This window comes from Suricata suricatta, chromosome 3, assembly GCF_006229205.1.
Source record: "Suricata suricatta isolate VVHF042 chromosome 3, meerkat_22Aug2017_6uvM2_HiC, whole genome shotgun sequence".
In the NCBI taxonomy this organism is placed as follows: Eukaryota; Metazoa; Chordata; class Mammalia; order Carnivora; family Herpestidae; genus Suricata; species Suricata suricatta.
Window position 1 is genome coordinate 7,884,418 of NC_043702.1, and position 16,731 is coordinate 7,901,148.

At 35.7% G+C, this 16,731-nt stretch overlaps 1 protein-coding gene across 1 annotated transcript in view; it reads right to left on the minus strand.

Annotated features, from left to right (window-relative positions):
- PSMD1 (proteasome 26S subunit, non-ATPase 1) overlaps nucleotides 1-16,731 on the minus strand; it is a 93,094-nt gene that overhangs the window by 60,596 nt on the left and 15,767 nt on the right. Inside the window, exons 8-16 of the mRNA XM_029933601.1 lie at nucleotides 13,684-13,744; nucleotides 12,195-12,323; nucleotides 10,640-10,728; nucleotides 9,924-10,002; nucleotides 9,268-9,441; nucleotides 7,780-7,891; nucleotides 6,655-6,851; nucleotides 5,613-5,708; nucleotides 4,518-4,582 (exon numbers count right to left, since the gene is read on the minus strand). Coding sequence (XP_029789461.1) covers nucleotides 4,518-4,582; nucleotides 5,613-5,708; nucleotides 6,655-6,851; nucleotides 7,780-7,891; nucleotides 9,268-9,441; nucleotides 9,924-10,002; nucleotides 10,640-10,728; nucleotides 12,195-12,323; nucleotides 13,684-13,744 — 1,002 coding nt within the window. The remainder of the gene's footprint in view (nucleotides 1-4,517; nucleotides 4,583-5,612; nucleotides 5,709-6,654; nucleotides 6,852-7,779; nucleotides 7,892-9,267; nucleotides 9,442-9,923; nucleotides 10,003-10,639; nucleotides 10,729-12,194; nucleotides 12,324-13,683; nucleotides 13,745-16,731) is intronic.

Consider the following 16,731-nt stretch of genomic DNA (forward strand, 5'->3'; position numbering starts at 1 on the left):
ATATGATGGGTTTGACATACATTACGATTTATATTTGTACAAGACACATAAGATTAAGTTTTCTGATGTCACTTTGAAAGTGTCACAAACTGAATCTTGTGTATCTAAAGGCAGATATAATTGTTTCAGGAAACCTAAATAAAGATGGCACTCACACTGCCAAAGCTCTACCCCTAGACGAACTAAATTAGATGGACTACCTTCTCACATGCTCTATACTGCCTCCAAATTCATGTACGCACTTAAAATAATCGCACACCTACAAAAGTAACTATATTACCTTAAACTAGTTAGCTTCAATTCCTGGGGGGGAAAATCTTTGCTTTATAGTTAGTTGAGAGATCTTTCTCAGGTTAATGAATAAATCATTCAAGTACTTCCAGAAGATTATAGAAAATGAAATACAACTCCAATATCAACTATTTCTGAAAAAGTACAACATAGTACAAAATTTTATCAATTTGATATAAAACTGATACTTCCATTTCAAAATACTTCCAAAAAATCTATAATTTCAAAGCAAATTTCAGATGTTAACCACATCTATGACAACACAAAGACTATAGTTTTATCTTCAAAGACAGAGTAGACTGTATGTCTTTAAAAAATAATTTTGGAACAAACTTCCATTCAATTTCATATTTACTGTTAATTACTGGAGGGGTGAAAAGGTACAGAAAAAAAGTTAAAAAAGACAGGAATAAAGTAAAGAAGTTATAGGGTCAAGATCATAAACACAATGAGGTAGAAACAATATGGACAGTACGTATCAAAATGACTTAAAAATGTGGAGATATTGTAAAAATGATTCATGCACTTGATGGTAACTAGTTGATTACTAGGGTTCCTTCCAATTCTAAGGATTTATAATAGTGCAACATTTTTATATTCAAGGAAACATTTTTTATGGTCTTAAAAAGTGTGTGCACCAAGACTCTCCCTCATATCTTGTAAGATCCATCCATATCTGATCGCATTTTAATGTATACACTGGAAAATATGCAGTTTTACATTGGTACAATGCAAAGTTACAGCAAAGATGACCAGGGACCTCTAGGACTGTATAATTTTAAGAAAGATCTATATCAGATAATGATAGCAACTTAAACAGGTGTATAAAGATCAATGCTTCTGTTAATTTTTCTTCACTTTGCTTTCCAATGTCACATAATAATTCAGATTATGCTCAGTTCCAACTGAGTTTCAGTCAGTGCCAAGCATAGTACTGTACAAAGAGTTGTTATAATAAAATCTACTTACTTGACAGATAACAATGGGCCTAATAATCACCCATTTATTATACAAAAAATGTACTAGGTTCATTTCAACTTGGCAAGAATGTTTTTCAACTCAATTCTCAATGTTTATCATACACATTGTAAACAAACAACCCACAAATATCAGGAGAAAGAAATAGTAAAAGTATTCTAACTGGATTATCTGAGAGTAAAGGAGGTAACAACAGCCATAAGAATTTTTAGTTTCCCACAAAGACAATTTAGTGGCTGAAAGTACAAATACATGTTTATCCACGTGTTTTCAGTTTTCATGTCCAGTAAGTACATTTGAAAAGAAGATTATTAAGAAGAAATAAATTCTTAAAATATGGTTCAAAAAGGTCAGATGTCTGCAGTTATTTTAAAAATAAATCTAAAAGGGGAGAAATGATAAAATGGAGCATATTCTAAGAAAATAAATCATCATATACCAGAAAACATTTACTATTCTTAGGAGACAGGACAGAAACTCTTCAAATATTAAAGGTAAAAAGGAAATTTGAGAATAAAAATGTTCTGTGAGAGATGCTCAGAAAAATAGTACTCTGATAGAAAGCCACGATGTAGAAAGCAGTGGTCTCTAATGGAACAGTTTTGAATTTTAGGTCTACCATTTAGCTCTATGACAACAGGAAATTTTATTAACTATTTTAGAATTCAATTTTCTTCTCTTTAAAAAAATTCTTTTTTAAAAAAATTTTTTAATGCCTTATTTATTTTTGATACAGAGAGAGACAGAGCATGAGAGGGAGAGGGTCAGAGAGAGGAGACACAGAACCGGAAGCAGGCTCCAGGCTCTAGGCTCTGAGCTAGCTGTCAGCACAGAGCCTGACGCGGGGCTCCAACCCACGAACGTGAGATCTGACCTGAGCCAAAGTCGGAGCCCTAACCAACTGAGCCACCCAGGGGCCCCTAAAAAAATTTTCTAGTTTCTTTCACCTTTAAAAATTCTCCCTCCAGGGAAATGGCACTAATCTAAAATTTAGAGAACTTCGTTTCAACAGCAATTTCTTAGACAAGTTGATTACATTTAATTTTCTTCATCTATAAAGTAACTTTTAGACAAGATCATCTCTATAAAGTCTTTTCTAGTTTCTTCTACTTATAAAGAATCCTATCATGAAAATAAAACTCAGAATGATCCCTAAGAAATAACAAGCCCCCAGAATCCACTCATTAGCCGGATCTGACTATCATAGGTAATTGAGATCTTAGCAAAGCCTACAAGCAGCTCATGAGAGACATCTGCTGCTGAAACTGGGAATTTAGCATGAGTGTGAACTACGGGAAAGGCAAGGCAGAAATGAAGTCTGTTAATTAGAGAGCAAAGTGCTGTCAAGTTAAAGAGGGAAGAGAAACAGTTTTCACGAAGCTCAACTTCCTATGTGCCAGAATGTACATCCTAGACCACCGATGTCGAGAATATGAAATGGAAAATCACCTCTAAAAATTAATAGCTGACAACAAAGAAAACAAAACAGACACCATCATGAGTAGGACGGTTTACATAAACCAACAGTTATTAAAGGTACTCCGAGAAAAATATACTTTCCAAATCAAAATTACCTGGTCCTCTGGTCAAAGAACCTCTCTGGATGGCGATAACTACCCACCTCCCAACCCCACACTGCATCTAAATTGTAGAGCAAAACCAGTCAAAGTTTCAGGGTCAGAAGTTAGTAATATACCAAAGATGACAGGGAGAAAAGAGAACAATTCGACTTCTGTTTTGCTTCCATTTTTTCTTCAGGAGAATGATTTTTAGACCAGAAAGATAAAAAGTAATGTAAAGATTGATTGAAATGTAGACTAGGTGAAAAAGACTAGCTGCCTTAAATGAGTTCAACTCTCTAAGCTAAACGAATCACTTCCCTGAAGCAGAACTTTGTGGTTGTAATTATGGAACCACTGCTGACAAATCTGAGAAAAAGAAAAGAAAATGGCAAAGGTACAAAAAGACTGTAAGTGGCTAAATATTATGATGTTCATAAAAAGAGAAGAGAGACAGGAATCAAAAAATTAACTGCGTAGTCTACTGCAGATCTTTTTAAAAACGTAGAATAGCTTAATGCACACAGGCTTTGTCACATCTTAGAAAAACTATGAATATCTGACACTTGTATGGGTTTACAAAAAGCAATGATAACCAACTAATCACATATCCTACTTTAGAGGTATCTGTGTAAATACTATGTCGTTGGATTTCAAGAAGGCTCTCCAGTGTCTTTGTGAACAAGCTGAGCAAATGAGGGTTTGAGGACAATGACGGAGGTTAGTATGTGCTGAACAACCTTATTTAACAAAAACCTATTAGCATGTCAAATGGATCTGTACTTTGCTATTTTACTCAACATTTTAATCCACAATAAGAATAAAATATTTTACAGCCTTTCTGGATTAACGTCCTGATGTTGTTATAAGCAAATAGAGCTAAATAAGCACTTTTAATTTGCCTTTGTTAGATTTTAATATAAAGTATCTTAGCTAAAAGAAACAATGGTATGAGATTGGAGATAAACAGGAAGAACTACTGCAAGAAGTACTATTGTAACCACCACCATCACAGTTACCACCTCTACCACACACTTAAATAGCACGTAGTCGTGCCAGATGCTGTTCTAAGGGCTTTAGATATTAACTCAGTTATTCACGTAAAAACACCTTTCTTAAATAGGCACCATTATTGTACCCACTTTACAGATGAGAAATCAGAGATTCAAAAAGGCTAAGTAACAAGCCTAGAGTCAGTCAGCAGGTAAGTGGCAGGGCCATGATTCAATCCTGGCAGACTGGTTTCAGAGTAGGTCCTCCTAATCACAACTACACTAAGCCAAGGGCATCTCCAAATCTCAAGTCCAAAATAGTTTTTCTAAATCTGCAAACTTTTCAACCTTCTTTAAACATAAACTCTACAAATCTGTGTAAGAGATAGCATCCCTTGAATTGCCAATGTTCTTGGAAAGAAGAGTACTAAATGTGTTATTTGGATTTTAAAAACTAAGCAAATACACTGAATGTTATGGAAAAAAATAAACAAAAATAATAAAGTCATTTTACTATTTCTCAAATAGGTTCTTAGACTCTCAAGACACACTTGCTTCTTTTTCAGACGAACAGTACTAATCGTATTATTAAATGGTCTTCACTATGAACCTAGACATATTCCTTAGACATTTAATTTGTTTAGTTACTATAAAAAAAAAAAGACTATAAAGAGAACCAGAAATCAGAAATTATTACCTGAATAGAATGAACCCAAGTGATTCTACTGCTGCCCTCCTGACATCGTCATTAACATCACTTACCTAGGAAAAATTTTAAAGGATGATTACATTATACCATGCATTCTATTACTAGAATAAACTGCCATGAGGCTCACGTCATTCAAATGTAAATTAGACCTCATTAATTTATTACTCTTTAGCGTGTCCTCCCTCACTTAAGAAAAACGAATCTGATATACTTTTCATTTCAGGGCTTTTCAGTTTAGTGAAGTTCAGGATTCAGGGCTACTTCTAAAGATTATTTCAGCCACACTAGCTTTTGTGGACTACACTGAAAATTTAATCATTCTTCAAAGTTGTTTTTAAAAAAAGTAGGTCTTAAATTCAAGCAAAATACAAACATTTATCATTTACAACACTCCACAGTTGCACCGACAGAAGACAATTTAATAATAAATCTGTGGGATGTATTTTGGGAAAGAAAATAATAAGTTCTAAACCCTTTCTGGATGGGAAGATGACTTCAGGTTTACCTTTTCCTGGCACCAAGATGGTAGAAACCTACTAAGTTAAGACATATGTGCATGTCCTCTGTGTTACCAGGCAACATTATTGTTCATAAGTTCCTTCTGGATTGGGAGGCTGATGCGTGGGACCAGCCTAATGGAACACACGGGCACTGGCTCCTGTATAACGTATCTCTTGTAATAGAACACGTCACTTAGGGCTACCTGGAAGCTAACTTCACAGGCTGTAAAAAGAAGTGATTTTTACTGTTCATTAGATTTCCTTATCCTAGGGTGGCTGCACACACTCACATGGTCTTGTCCCTTACAAATGAGGATGCCCCTTGGAGTAGGTTTTCAGAAGTTGCCCCTGAATGATTTTAAGGACTTCTATTCATATCGACATACTGGTATCTTGTCGGATATCCTTCTGAAAAGCTAAGTGAACCTAGTGCTTAGGTTACAGCTGACTGTGTCCAGCAAATGAGAATCTGAACATGAAATCACTGGTGGTGGTCATGTAGTGTGGAGGTTGCCGTAACCTAGACATTTAGTGTCCATCTGCAAACTTTCCCTTCCCCCTGCATCCAAGAAAGACTACTTACAGCAACATGTAGCAGGCGTCGGATAGCTTTGTTGTTACCTGAGCCACAATAAGCCATGGCTACAGTGTACATTCCAGACCTTCGAAGAATTGGGTCCTAAGAAGAATAATGTACATCAATAGACAGGTTAGCATTTCAAATAGTAACTTCTACAGTCTAACTGGCATCGACCAGGATGCTGGTTTTAGTTAAGAAATGATAAGAACTATTTTGTGGTTGGTAATTTTCTAAACAAATGTGGAAATTAAAGACTCTAATACAGGAGGAATTAACTTCTCATTCCCAACATTCTGTGTAACATGCCTATACTGCCTCATCCTTACTAGGAAGTATAAATTCAAGTCCCATACCAACACTTACTACCTTCTGACACTCAACTTTCATTATTAAATGAATGACAAAGAAGCTCGCTTCTAATTCCACCTTCTACCTTGTTTTTTGGCCTTATTTAATTCTTGGGCACCGATGAACACTGAATGGAAGAGATATGAGTCTCAGTACTGAGCAAAATAATTAGTAGCTTTATTTTTTAATACAGTAGTCATTCTTTTTTATCAGACTATAGAGAACAGTATTATTTTCCACTGAGTACCCACCACATACTATACCACTGTCAAAATAAAACAATACAAAAAGGAATGGAAAAAACTTACCCAAAGAAATAAGCATGGGGATTGGCACTGGTTTTTGATGAAAAAACAATAAACTTTATATCTCATTAAATGATTACAAAATAATTCAAAAATACTATTTCTAAAATAAATCCAACTTGTAAATTTCTAAATACCTTTTCTGGATCTGCTTATCTGAAAATTACTGATCTGAAATCTTGATTACAGTTTAAAATCTTCAAATTATTCCCTTTCATGCCTTCTAATCAGTGTTTTTCTTTCCTACATTCTATTACGCTTGATATACCTAACAAAAAGTTTCGTCAAAAAGTGTAGGCAGGCGTTCTGACAGGAACAGAGGTAAAATGAAAGTGTTTCTGTAAATGGAGGTGATAGTGAGGCAGGAGGGAGACAGACAACGTACGGCTCACCTTATCACGGCAGAGAGATTCGATGAGAGCGTCAGCCTCCTCCATCCTCCCATACATCACCAGTGCAATGCCAACTGCAAGACCACGCAGAATCTTCTCATGCTGAGTTTCCTGTGCATAGCCGACCATGTCCTCAATAGCCTGGGCATTTTTAGAGCCCAACATAACCAAACCTAGGGCCAGGCCAGCCGCTTCCCCTAGTGAGTAAAAATAAAACATTAAAAAATACAGGGCGCCTGGGTGGCTCAATTGGTCGAATGTCTGACTTCAGCTTGGGTCAAGGTCCAACGGTTTGTGGGTTCAAGCCCTGCATTAGGCTGCCAGCATGGAGCCCACTTCACATCCTCTGTCCCATTCTCTCTCTGCCCCTCCCCAACTCATGCTCACTTTCTCTCTCTCAAAAATAAATCAACATTAAAAATCATTAAAAAACAAAATTACATATGTAAACTCAATAAAACATATCCTACTGGAAGTGGCACTTATCAACTACCAAAACATCTGTTAGTTTCTGGAAACATTTTTTCAAGCCAGCTGATAAAAAGTACATCCATATATTTATAGCTACTTTCCTTTCAAATCATGACAGAATGCACCATCAAATCCAACAGTGATGTTTTTCTATGCTCTCACTAAGCAGTACAGATAGCTCTATGATACAAGTAGGTCACTCTAAAAATCTGTTTGCAAGTCCATTATATACAGACACAGGATATGTCATTTTTAAAAGCTTATACACCACAAAACCTATTTTTATGAGTTTGACAAATGGGACAAAATCCACTCCCTCTACAAGTAATTTATTAGATTTTTAAGAGGCTACAGAATAGAAGTAGAGGGGCACCTGGGTGGCTCAGCTGGCTAAATATCAGACCCTTGATTTCGGCTCAGGTCATAACCTCACGGTTCAGGAGATCAAACCCCAAGTCAGGTTCTGTGCTGACAGCACGGGCTCTTTATTTCTTCTCTTTCTCTGCCTCTCCCCACCCGAACCCCAGCTCGCAATCTTTCCAAATAAATACTTTAAAAAAACCACACACACACACACACAAAATATAAGTAGAAAACAAATTGAGTCACATTAATTAATCCTACAGTGAGTTGTCTTTGCCAAGAATCACTTACCTGTCACAGCATCATCCTGATAGAGGTTTGTTTTTAGCAAGTCATACACATCCTGGCGTGCAGTCCCCATGGCTGCCAGACCCAGGCCCAGACTGCCTCCATGTCGAACGATCTAGGGAAAAAGCATGGGCTCCACTGATTTGGAAGAGTGTACTTAAAAGTCCAAGCTTTTATTCTAACTTCAAAATGTACTGTGATATCAAACATGCAGAGCAGCTGACCTAATGAGAATGATCAAAGGATCTGAGAATGAGATGGCCAGTGGCAAGTAACCTCAGCAACTTCAGTTTCAAAAGAATGGTGCTTGCTGATGCAAACCAATAATAAGTTGAGAAGTGAATGAAAGATGGGGCGCCTGGGTGGCTCAGTTGGTTGAGTCTCTGGCTTTGGCTCAGGTCATGATCTCATGGTTGTGGGTTCAAGCCCCATATCAGGCTCTGTGCTGATATCTAGCTCAGAGCCTGGAGCCTGCCATCAGATACTGTGTCTCCCTTTCTCTCTGACCCTCCCCCTGCTCACGTCGTCTCTCTCTCTCAAAAAAATATGCTTTCTCTGAAATTTCAATCTTTGAGTGAAACGACCAAAGGACAAAAAAACATTTCCAAGTTCATTCATCCTGACAGCAGGACCCTAGAGAAATGATACCATTAGTTCCTGTTATCTAGATCTCTAGAATTGCCCTGGCTCTTAACTGTTGCAAGAATTGGTTCATCACCTTTTCCTTTAATTATGCACACTACTTCCAATAAACATCTTGTTTTAAGTCAATCAGTGGAGGTTTCTATTGCTGGTAACCAAAGAGATTTGTCTGATTAGAAAATTTTTATCTGAGACTAAAGGAAATGAGGCAAAGCCATGAATAAATGTATGTAAAATTTGTGGATGAGGGGCTTATTAGTGGAGACATGGGCCTCAATCTTTTCACTGAAATAGAAGGACAAAGTTGTCTGGCTTACTTAGCTACTCTCCTAATAACCTCCTAAAAAAAAGCCTAACATAAAAGTTAAAGTCTAAAATCCTATTTCAAGGTTCTGTAAAATAAGAACAAGCTGCTTAGTAAGTTTTTCCAAAAGAATTACATTTAAAAAATTATAAAACACCAAATAACCAAGATTTCGGATTCCTGACAAAGTTACTTCTTTGGGACTTAGTTTCCTACAAAATAACAAGGTTAAACGAAATGATCACTAAGGTCACTTACAGTTCTAACATCCCAAAACTCCTAAGTGTGGAAATACAACATATATTTTACAAACATATAATACTTTATTTTGCTTGTCACACACAAATTTTAAAGGACTGAGAAGCACAATTTTAGTTTATAGAACAGGAAGGAAAACTACTTTAAGAAAGAATTCTATTAAGAACAGTTTTATTTTAGAAATTTCAAAATCCTATAAAATTTCTATTCACTTAAATAATTTGGCAAATGTAGTGTTTTCCTGGACTCTTAAGTAATAGAAATTAGTTTCCCCTCCTAGTACTTACATCATTGCTGGCATTCTTAAGCTGGTTAAGCAAATAGTCAATTATATCACCACCATGGTTGGCATGAATAAGACCTAAGGCATAGAGACCTCCACCTTCCTGATATGCTGACCCTGGAGAGGTGTCCTTGGGAAGGTATGTTGCCATTAACTGCAACGCTTCCTTCTCATGACCCTGTAAATTTGAGCCACAATAAAGGTGTCAGTAAGAGAGAAGTGAGAGAAAAAAGATGTAATATTTTCTAAAATTTTTTTCTTTTCTCCAGAATGTTCCCTTTCTAAAAGAGGAGGAAGTAGGGCTCTCTCCATTACAATTTTATAACTCAAATGAGAGGATAATCTTTAAGAGACCGAATCACATTCTTGTTAGAAACAAATGCTTCAATTTTTCCCTTTATTTTAATATTTCTCCCAAATTCATTTCAGACTATGCAAATAACTTATTTCAATTAATCCTTTGAGAAATGGCTTAGTCTTCATTAGACCTTTTATTAAAAACAAACACATATATATGTATTTTCATTTATTTACTTTACTCTTTCCTATAAAAAAATTGATCTAATTTAACAAAATGCATTTATGAATGAAATACAATAAACTTTTATTTTTTGAACTCCAGAAAAATTGCATCTGTTCATACTGATCATTGTATATTACCTTATGAATTACACCCAAACTGGCTGTAGCTGTAAATTTTGCCCAGTTGGTGGCTCTGGCCAACCATTCCAAGTTATCTCTGCAAGAAAATTCGGCAATACTATTGAAATAATTCCATCAAGCTTTTTGTAATACTAAAGTCAAAGCATCAAATTTTACCTTCAACCATAACAAATCATTTTACTTTACAGAGCTCGTTACTACAGATTCTATTTTATCTCCTAAGTTCTTAGTATTCTGAAGACTTTAAAAAATGAATGATAGGGGCGCCTGGGTGGCTTAGTTGGTTAAGCGTCCAACTTTGGTTCAGGTCATGTTCTTGTGGTTTGTGAGGTTGAGCCCCACATCAGGCTCTGTGCTGACAGCTCAGAGCCTGGAACCTGCTTCAGATTCTGTGTTCTCCCCTCTCTGCCCCTCTCCTGCTTGTGCTCTTTCTCGAAAATAAATAAACATTAAAAAACAAATAAAAAATGCATGATATGCAATTTCACTATGAACAAAAGCAGAATTATATTATTACATGAAAAAGCCTATATTCAAGCCAACTAATAAAGGGAATTAATTTTACCTTAAGCAGGCATATGCAATAAAAATGTATAAAATAGCAAAAACAGGATTTAAAATTGAGGACTGGCAGCCACATCTATGTAACAATGTTAAAGAGTCTCTATTAAAGATGATTTTAAACCAAAGTGGAAACCTTCAAGTATATTTACCTAAGAAACTGGTCACTGGTAGTCCCACAGTGCATAAAAGAGTTTGCTATAACGGTTGCTGTGTGACACACAGAATTCCGTACTGCATCCTATAAAAACAAATAAGCGTTTACCACTGGCAAAGTATTCACACATATGCAAGGTCACATGTAGACACACCATCAGAGGCACTATTTTGTGATGAAAATATTAATAAAGTGAACTGACATTTATACTATGAATCTTGGATACTTACTATTATTATTGTTATTATTTTTAATGTTTACTTATTTTTTAGAGAGAGAGAATGAGAGGATCTGAAGCGGGCTCTGTACTGACAGCAGAGAGCCCAATGCAGGGCTTAAACTCACGAACCATGAGATCATGACCTGAGTAAAAGTCTGATGCTTAAACAACTGAGCCACCTAGGCGCCCCTTGGATATTTTTTTATAAAGATTAAATAGGTAGTTTATAAACACAAGCAAGTCAGGGTTTTATCTGTAGTCTTGAGATCAGCAGATTTTAGGTCAGAATTTAGGTAGCAGATTTTCTGTTTATTGGTTTCTGAATAGCTTACTTTGCCACTTCCTTTCAGCGGCCTGTCTAAGGCCTCTGAGACGTTAGGGCAGCCCTGAGAACAAAGCTGCACCTCTGGCAGTCACCAAAGTGATTTTGTTTATTTTTAATGAGACTATATGAGAAAGATTAGCCTAAAAAACTGTCATAAATATAAATTGTGTAACTGTGTCTAGCTGCTGATTATAATCATTAAAATGTTGACAAGTATGACTACATGTTTCAAACAACTGTTTAGTACTGAAATAGTATATTGCTGTAAAAGAAGAATAATTGACTTTGTCAAAGGCTACTGAGTAGATAAGACAGGAAAGGGACGAAAACTATATAAATTTTTTTCATATTAAAATATTTTCTTGAACCTGATGAATATATTACTTATTCAAAGATTGAAATTAATCCTACGAATTGTTAGTATCAATATCTCAACAAACGTTGCACAATATCAAAAACCTGTGCACTCTAGGAGTTCGCATGCAGTTCAAACAAAGACACATAAACAAACTATATCAAAGCTCTGATTGTGCTTTGTCCACGTGCTACATGTACATAAAAAAAAAAAATGAAAGCACAGGGCATGTGTGTGGCTCAGTTAGTTAAGCACCTGACTTTTGGCTCAGGTCATGATCTCATGGTTTGTGAGTTTGAGCCCCAAGTTGGGCTCTGATGACATGAAGCCTATTTGGGATTCTCTGGTGGTCTCCTTCTCTCTCTGCCCCTCCCCTGCTCACACACTCCGTCAGAAATAAATAAACGTTAAACAACAACAACAACAACAAACCATTAAACTTTCCAATGAATGTGAACACAAGAATAGGAGCTCAAATTTAATTTCCTTTCTTCTCTCAACAAATATACGAATTTTTCCCTTTGTTATTCTTTTTTTTTTTGTTACTTTCATGATCAGAATAAAATGCAACATTCGCTACGAAATATACATACTAACATGCTACAAAGACATAAATACTAGAAAGCCTCCATTATAGATGAATTTCCTACCTTTGTGTTTTTTAGAATCATGAGATCTGTGTTATTATTTCGTATTAAAAACTGTAGATGTAACTCGATAGCCATTTCACCGCTTAAAATTTTAATCATTTTTAAAGTCTGGTCCTTGGGCTCTGGACTCTGCCAAAATAAACAAACAAGAAGAAAAATTCATATATTACTAATATCCAAAAGCCAACTGTGTTTTAACAGCCCTAAACCAGTGAAATTCACAGTCCATACACACAAGAAAACTTGTATTTTAATAATAGAACCTAGAAAACATGTATCACTTATTTGAGAGAAAGAATATTTCTTTAATAGCTACCACTGAAATATGATACCAGTTTAATGGAAGAATATAATTCATTCTGAAAAAAACTTCCAATCTAAAATTACTTTAATGTTAAAAAAAAAACCCAAACTATAAAAGAATAACTGATTACTGATGATATGCAAGAAAACCTATTTTATACAGAACTCATAGTTTGGGTGAGAAACTCTCTACTCCCAACTGGAAAAATCAAAAGCACATTTAACCAACACATATACATGATCTCATGAACTGCCAAGCTATCCAGGTAAAGAATAGTTAACGTTTATATACCTGAGTATCAAAAATCAAAAGTCTTCATAGGGGAAACATTTACATCCAACAGATCACTGTTCTAATACTTAGCGCATTTCTCATACACCACGAATATTAAAAATAACAAAGACAACTAAAGTGCCCTCTGTCTATGGTAAGTTGTCATTTGTTAGAGGCCATACTTTTTTCTCACACTGTGACAACTAATTCAGAGTTATTATAGAGAGAGTTCAATCTTTTTTAAATTTTTTTTTTAATGTTTTATTTATTTTGGATACAGAGACAGAGCATGAGAGGGGGAGGGGCAGAGTGAGGAGACACAGAACCGGAAGCAGGCTCCAGGCTCTGAGCCAGCTGTCAGCACAGAGCCTGACGCGGGGCTCGAACCCATGAACGTGAGATCTGACCTGAGCCGAAGTCGGAGGCTTAACCGACTGAGCCACCCAGGCGCCCCAGAGTTCAATCTTTTGTAAGGATCTAAGGATTTGCTTTCTTCTAAGTGCTTTCTAGGGTTAATCTTTAAAATTTTACTTTTTTATGGGGTGCCTAGGTGGCTCAGTCAGTTAGGCGTCCAACTTCAGCTCAGGTCATGATCTCACGGTTCGTGGGTTTGAGCCCTGTGTCAGGTTCTGTGCTGACAGCTCAGAGCCTGCAGCCTGTTTCAGATTCTGTGTCTCCCGCTCTCTGCCCCTCCCCCATTCATGCTCTGTTTCTGTCTCAAAAATAAGTAAACTATAAAAAATTTAAAAATTTTACTTTTTTACAGAAGATCTATCTTTATAAAATAACTCTGGTATTAAACTTAATATATATTTATAAATATATAATACATATAACACTTTAAAGTAACTTACAATATACTGGGGGAATTATACGTTAAAACATAACTTCAACTTCAAAAAACACACTTACCACTTCTGGTGTCTTTCCTACAAGTACACTCCCTGGCTTTTCCTCTGTTTCCATTGAGTCACTAAAATGAAGAGAATCAACAGTTACTAATCTGATAAATCTTTTCTGAATAGTATGTATACATGACTTGTTACCAAACAGGAGATCTGAACCATGCTCAAATTAAATATTTTGCAAGAAAAAAAAGTTTAATTACTTAAGTATTTCCCTTAAGAGACAGAGAAGATTCTATTAAGATGGAGGCAGCACAGTGATTTAATTTACTCTAGATAAATTCATAAAACCACACAAAACAACTAACTAGGTTAGCACAAAGAACAAATACAACAAAACCAGGTGACGAAGCACCCGCCAAACTCCTGAAACAGTCAAGTGGAGATACACCAGCACCAGCTACAACACCAGTGTGAAGTGAAGCAGCTGAGGCCCTCCCAACAACTTTGAAAACCAACCTGCCAACACTCCCTTCTAGGTCAAAGCATTTTACTGGGGATGAAATGCTGGGTATATAATCCAAATTAACATGGCAGAAACAAAGGAAAAAGAAAGATCAAATAAAGTGATTAAGTAGGGGTGCCTGGGTGGCTCAGTTAGTTAAGCATCTGACTCTTGGTTTTGGCTCAGGTTATGACCTCACAGTTTGTGAGTTCAAGCCCCACATTAGGCTCTGCACTGGCAGGGAGGAGCCTGCTTGGGATTCTCTCTCCCTCTCTCTTGCTGTCTCTGTTTTTCTTGAAATAAACTTAAGGGGAAAAAGTGGGAAAGAGAGTTGAGAGACCTCAAATTTTAAGATATCATTTTGTTTAAAACTCCATAACACAATAAAAGAGAAAGTTCTGGACCAGTGAAATTAGAAAAACTATCCTAAATAAGCCTTTTTTAAAAAAATGTTTTATTTATTTTTGAGAGAGAAAGAGAGACACAGCATCAGCAGGGGAGGGTCAGAGAGAGAGGGAGACACAGAATCTTAAGACAGGCTCCAGGTTCTGAGCTGTCAGCACAGAGCCTGACGCGGGGCTGGAACCCACAAACCGTGAGATCATGACCTGATCCAAAGTTGGATGCTTAACCAACTGAGCCACCCAGGCGCCCCCTTAATAAGCCTCCTTTTGCAAAAATTTGGGAAAACTAATTTCAGTTCAGATAAGTTACTGACAAGAATCAAAGTAAAAGCCCATACAATATTAAAAGAAAAAAATTATTTCAAAAAAGGTAAAAGACATTAAAAAAATTATACAAGATCTAAAAGAATAAAACATACCAGATTTAGAAAACTCAGAAATAAAATATAAAACTGGGGGGAAATTATAAATGAAGGAAGAAGAAGAAGAATTTCATAAAATTAATTCAAAGGAAACATAAGACCGAATAAACACAAGTAAAGGAGAAGGTAAGAAAGAAAAAATTTAAATTAACAAGAAATAAAACAAATACTATTCCCCAAAGATCAGGAATGAAGGATGTTCACTGTTATATTTACCCAGTAACATTGGAAATCCTAGCTAATGCAGAAAAACAAGGGGGAAAAAGGCATGAAAGTTATAAAGGAAGAAGTAAAATTGTTTCTATTAAGATAAAAGGATTCCTATATAGAAAAGTCTATAGAAGGATCTATAAAAAATTTTACTAGACTTAATAAGTGATTTAAGCAAGGTTGTGGGATTCAACATGAATATAAAAAATCAATTGTATTTCTACACATTAGCAACAAACAAGTAGAAATTGAAATTTAACATACCACTTATAATAGCATCAAAAAACATACTTAGAAATATATTTAAGATGTAAAAAATCTCTGAATTAAAATCTATAAAATGCTGTTGAGAAAAATTAAAGAAAATCTAAATAAATTAAGAACAAAACTATGCTTATATATTGTAAGACCCAATATTATTAGGATCTCAATTTGTTCCAAACTGAAGAGAATCCCAACCAGAATTCCCTCAGACTTACAAAATAATGCAAAAGACCTAAAACAATCCTGGTGGTGAGGAGAGAAGAAGGGAGGTCATAACTGTAGGTCTTCCACTGACCTGATTTTAAGACCATAAGCTTTAGCAATCTATTGTATTGGTATAAGGAAAGACAAACGGAAAAAAATAGAGAAATCTATCAACATATCACATGTCAAAGGTTCCAAGGCAATTCAAGAGGGAAAGGATAGTCTTTCAAATAAAAATGAAATTACTAGACACCTGTGTTTTTAAATAAACTCTTTATTCCTACGTGACACCACATACAAACCTAAAACTATACAGTTTCTAGAAGAAAATGTAGCAGAAGAGCAGAATATTTTTGTAACTGTGAGACAAAGAATTTCTCAGATTGGGATCCCAAAATAGAAATTAAAAACTTCTGGGGTACTTGTGTGGCTCAGCTGGTAAAGGGTGAAACTCTTGACTTCGGCTCAGGTCACAATCTTATGATTCATGAGATTGAGTGCCATGTTCAAAGCATTCTTTCTCTCTCTTTCCCCACTTACTTATTTAAATAAACATTTTTTAAAATTAAAAAAAATTTTTAATGTTTATTTTTGAGAGAAAGAGGCAGAGTGCAAGTGGAAGAGGGGCAGAGAGAGATGGAGACACAGAAACCCAAGCAGGCTCCAGGCTCTGAGCTGTCAGCACAGAGCCCGATGCGGGCTCGAATTCATGAACTACAAGATCATGATCTGAGCCAAAGTCAGACGCTTAACTGACTGAGCCCCAAATAAGTAAGCATTTGAAAAAAAAAAAAAAAAAAGTAAAAACTTGTGTTCATCAAAAAATGCCACTAATAAAATGAAAAGAGAAGCCAAAAACTGGGAGAAAATATTCAAAACAATATATCTGACAAATTACTTGTATTAAAATTACAACAAAACATCACTTTATACCACTAGAATGAGTAATACTAAAGAGACCGATAACATCTAATGTCGGCAAACAAACAAATGGAATGCTAATACACGGCTGCTGGGAGGGTAAAATGGGCAACCATGTTGGAAAATAGTTTGGCAGATTCTTACCAATTTAAACACATACCCTGTGACCCAGCTATTCTAATCCT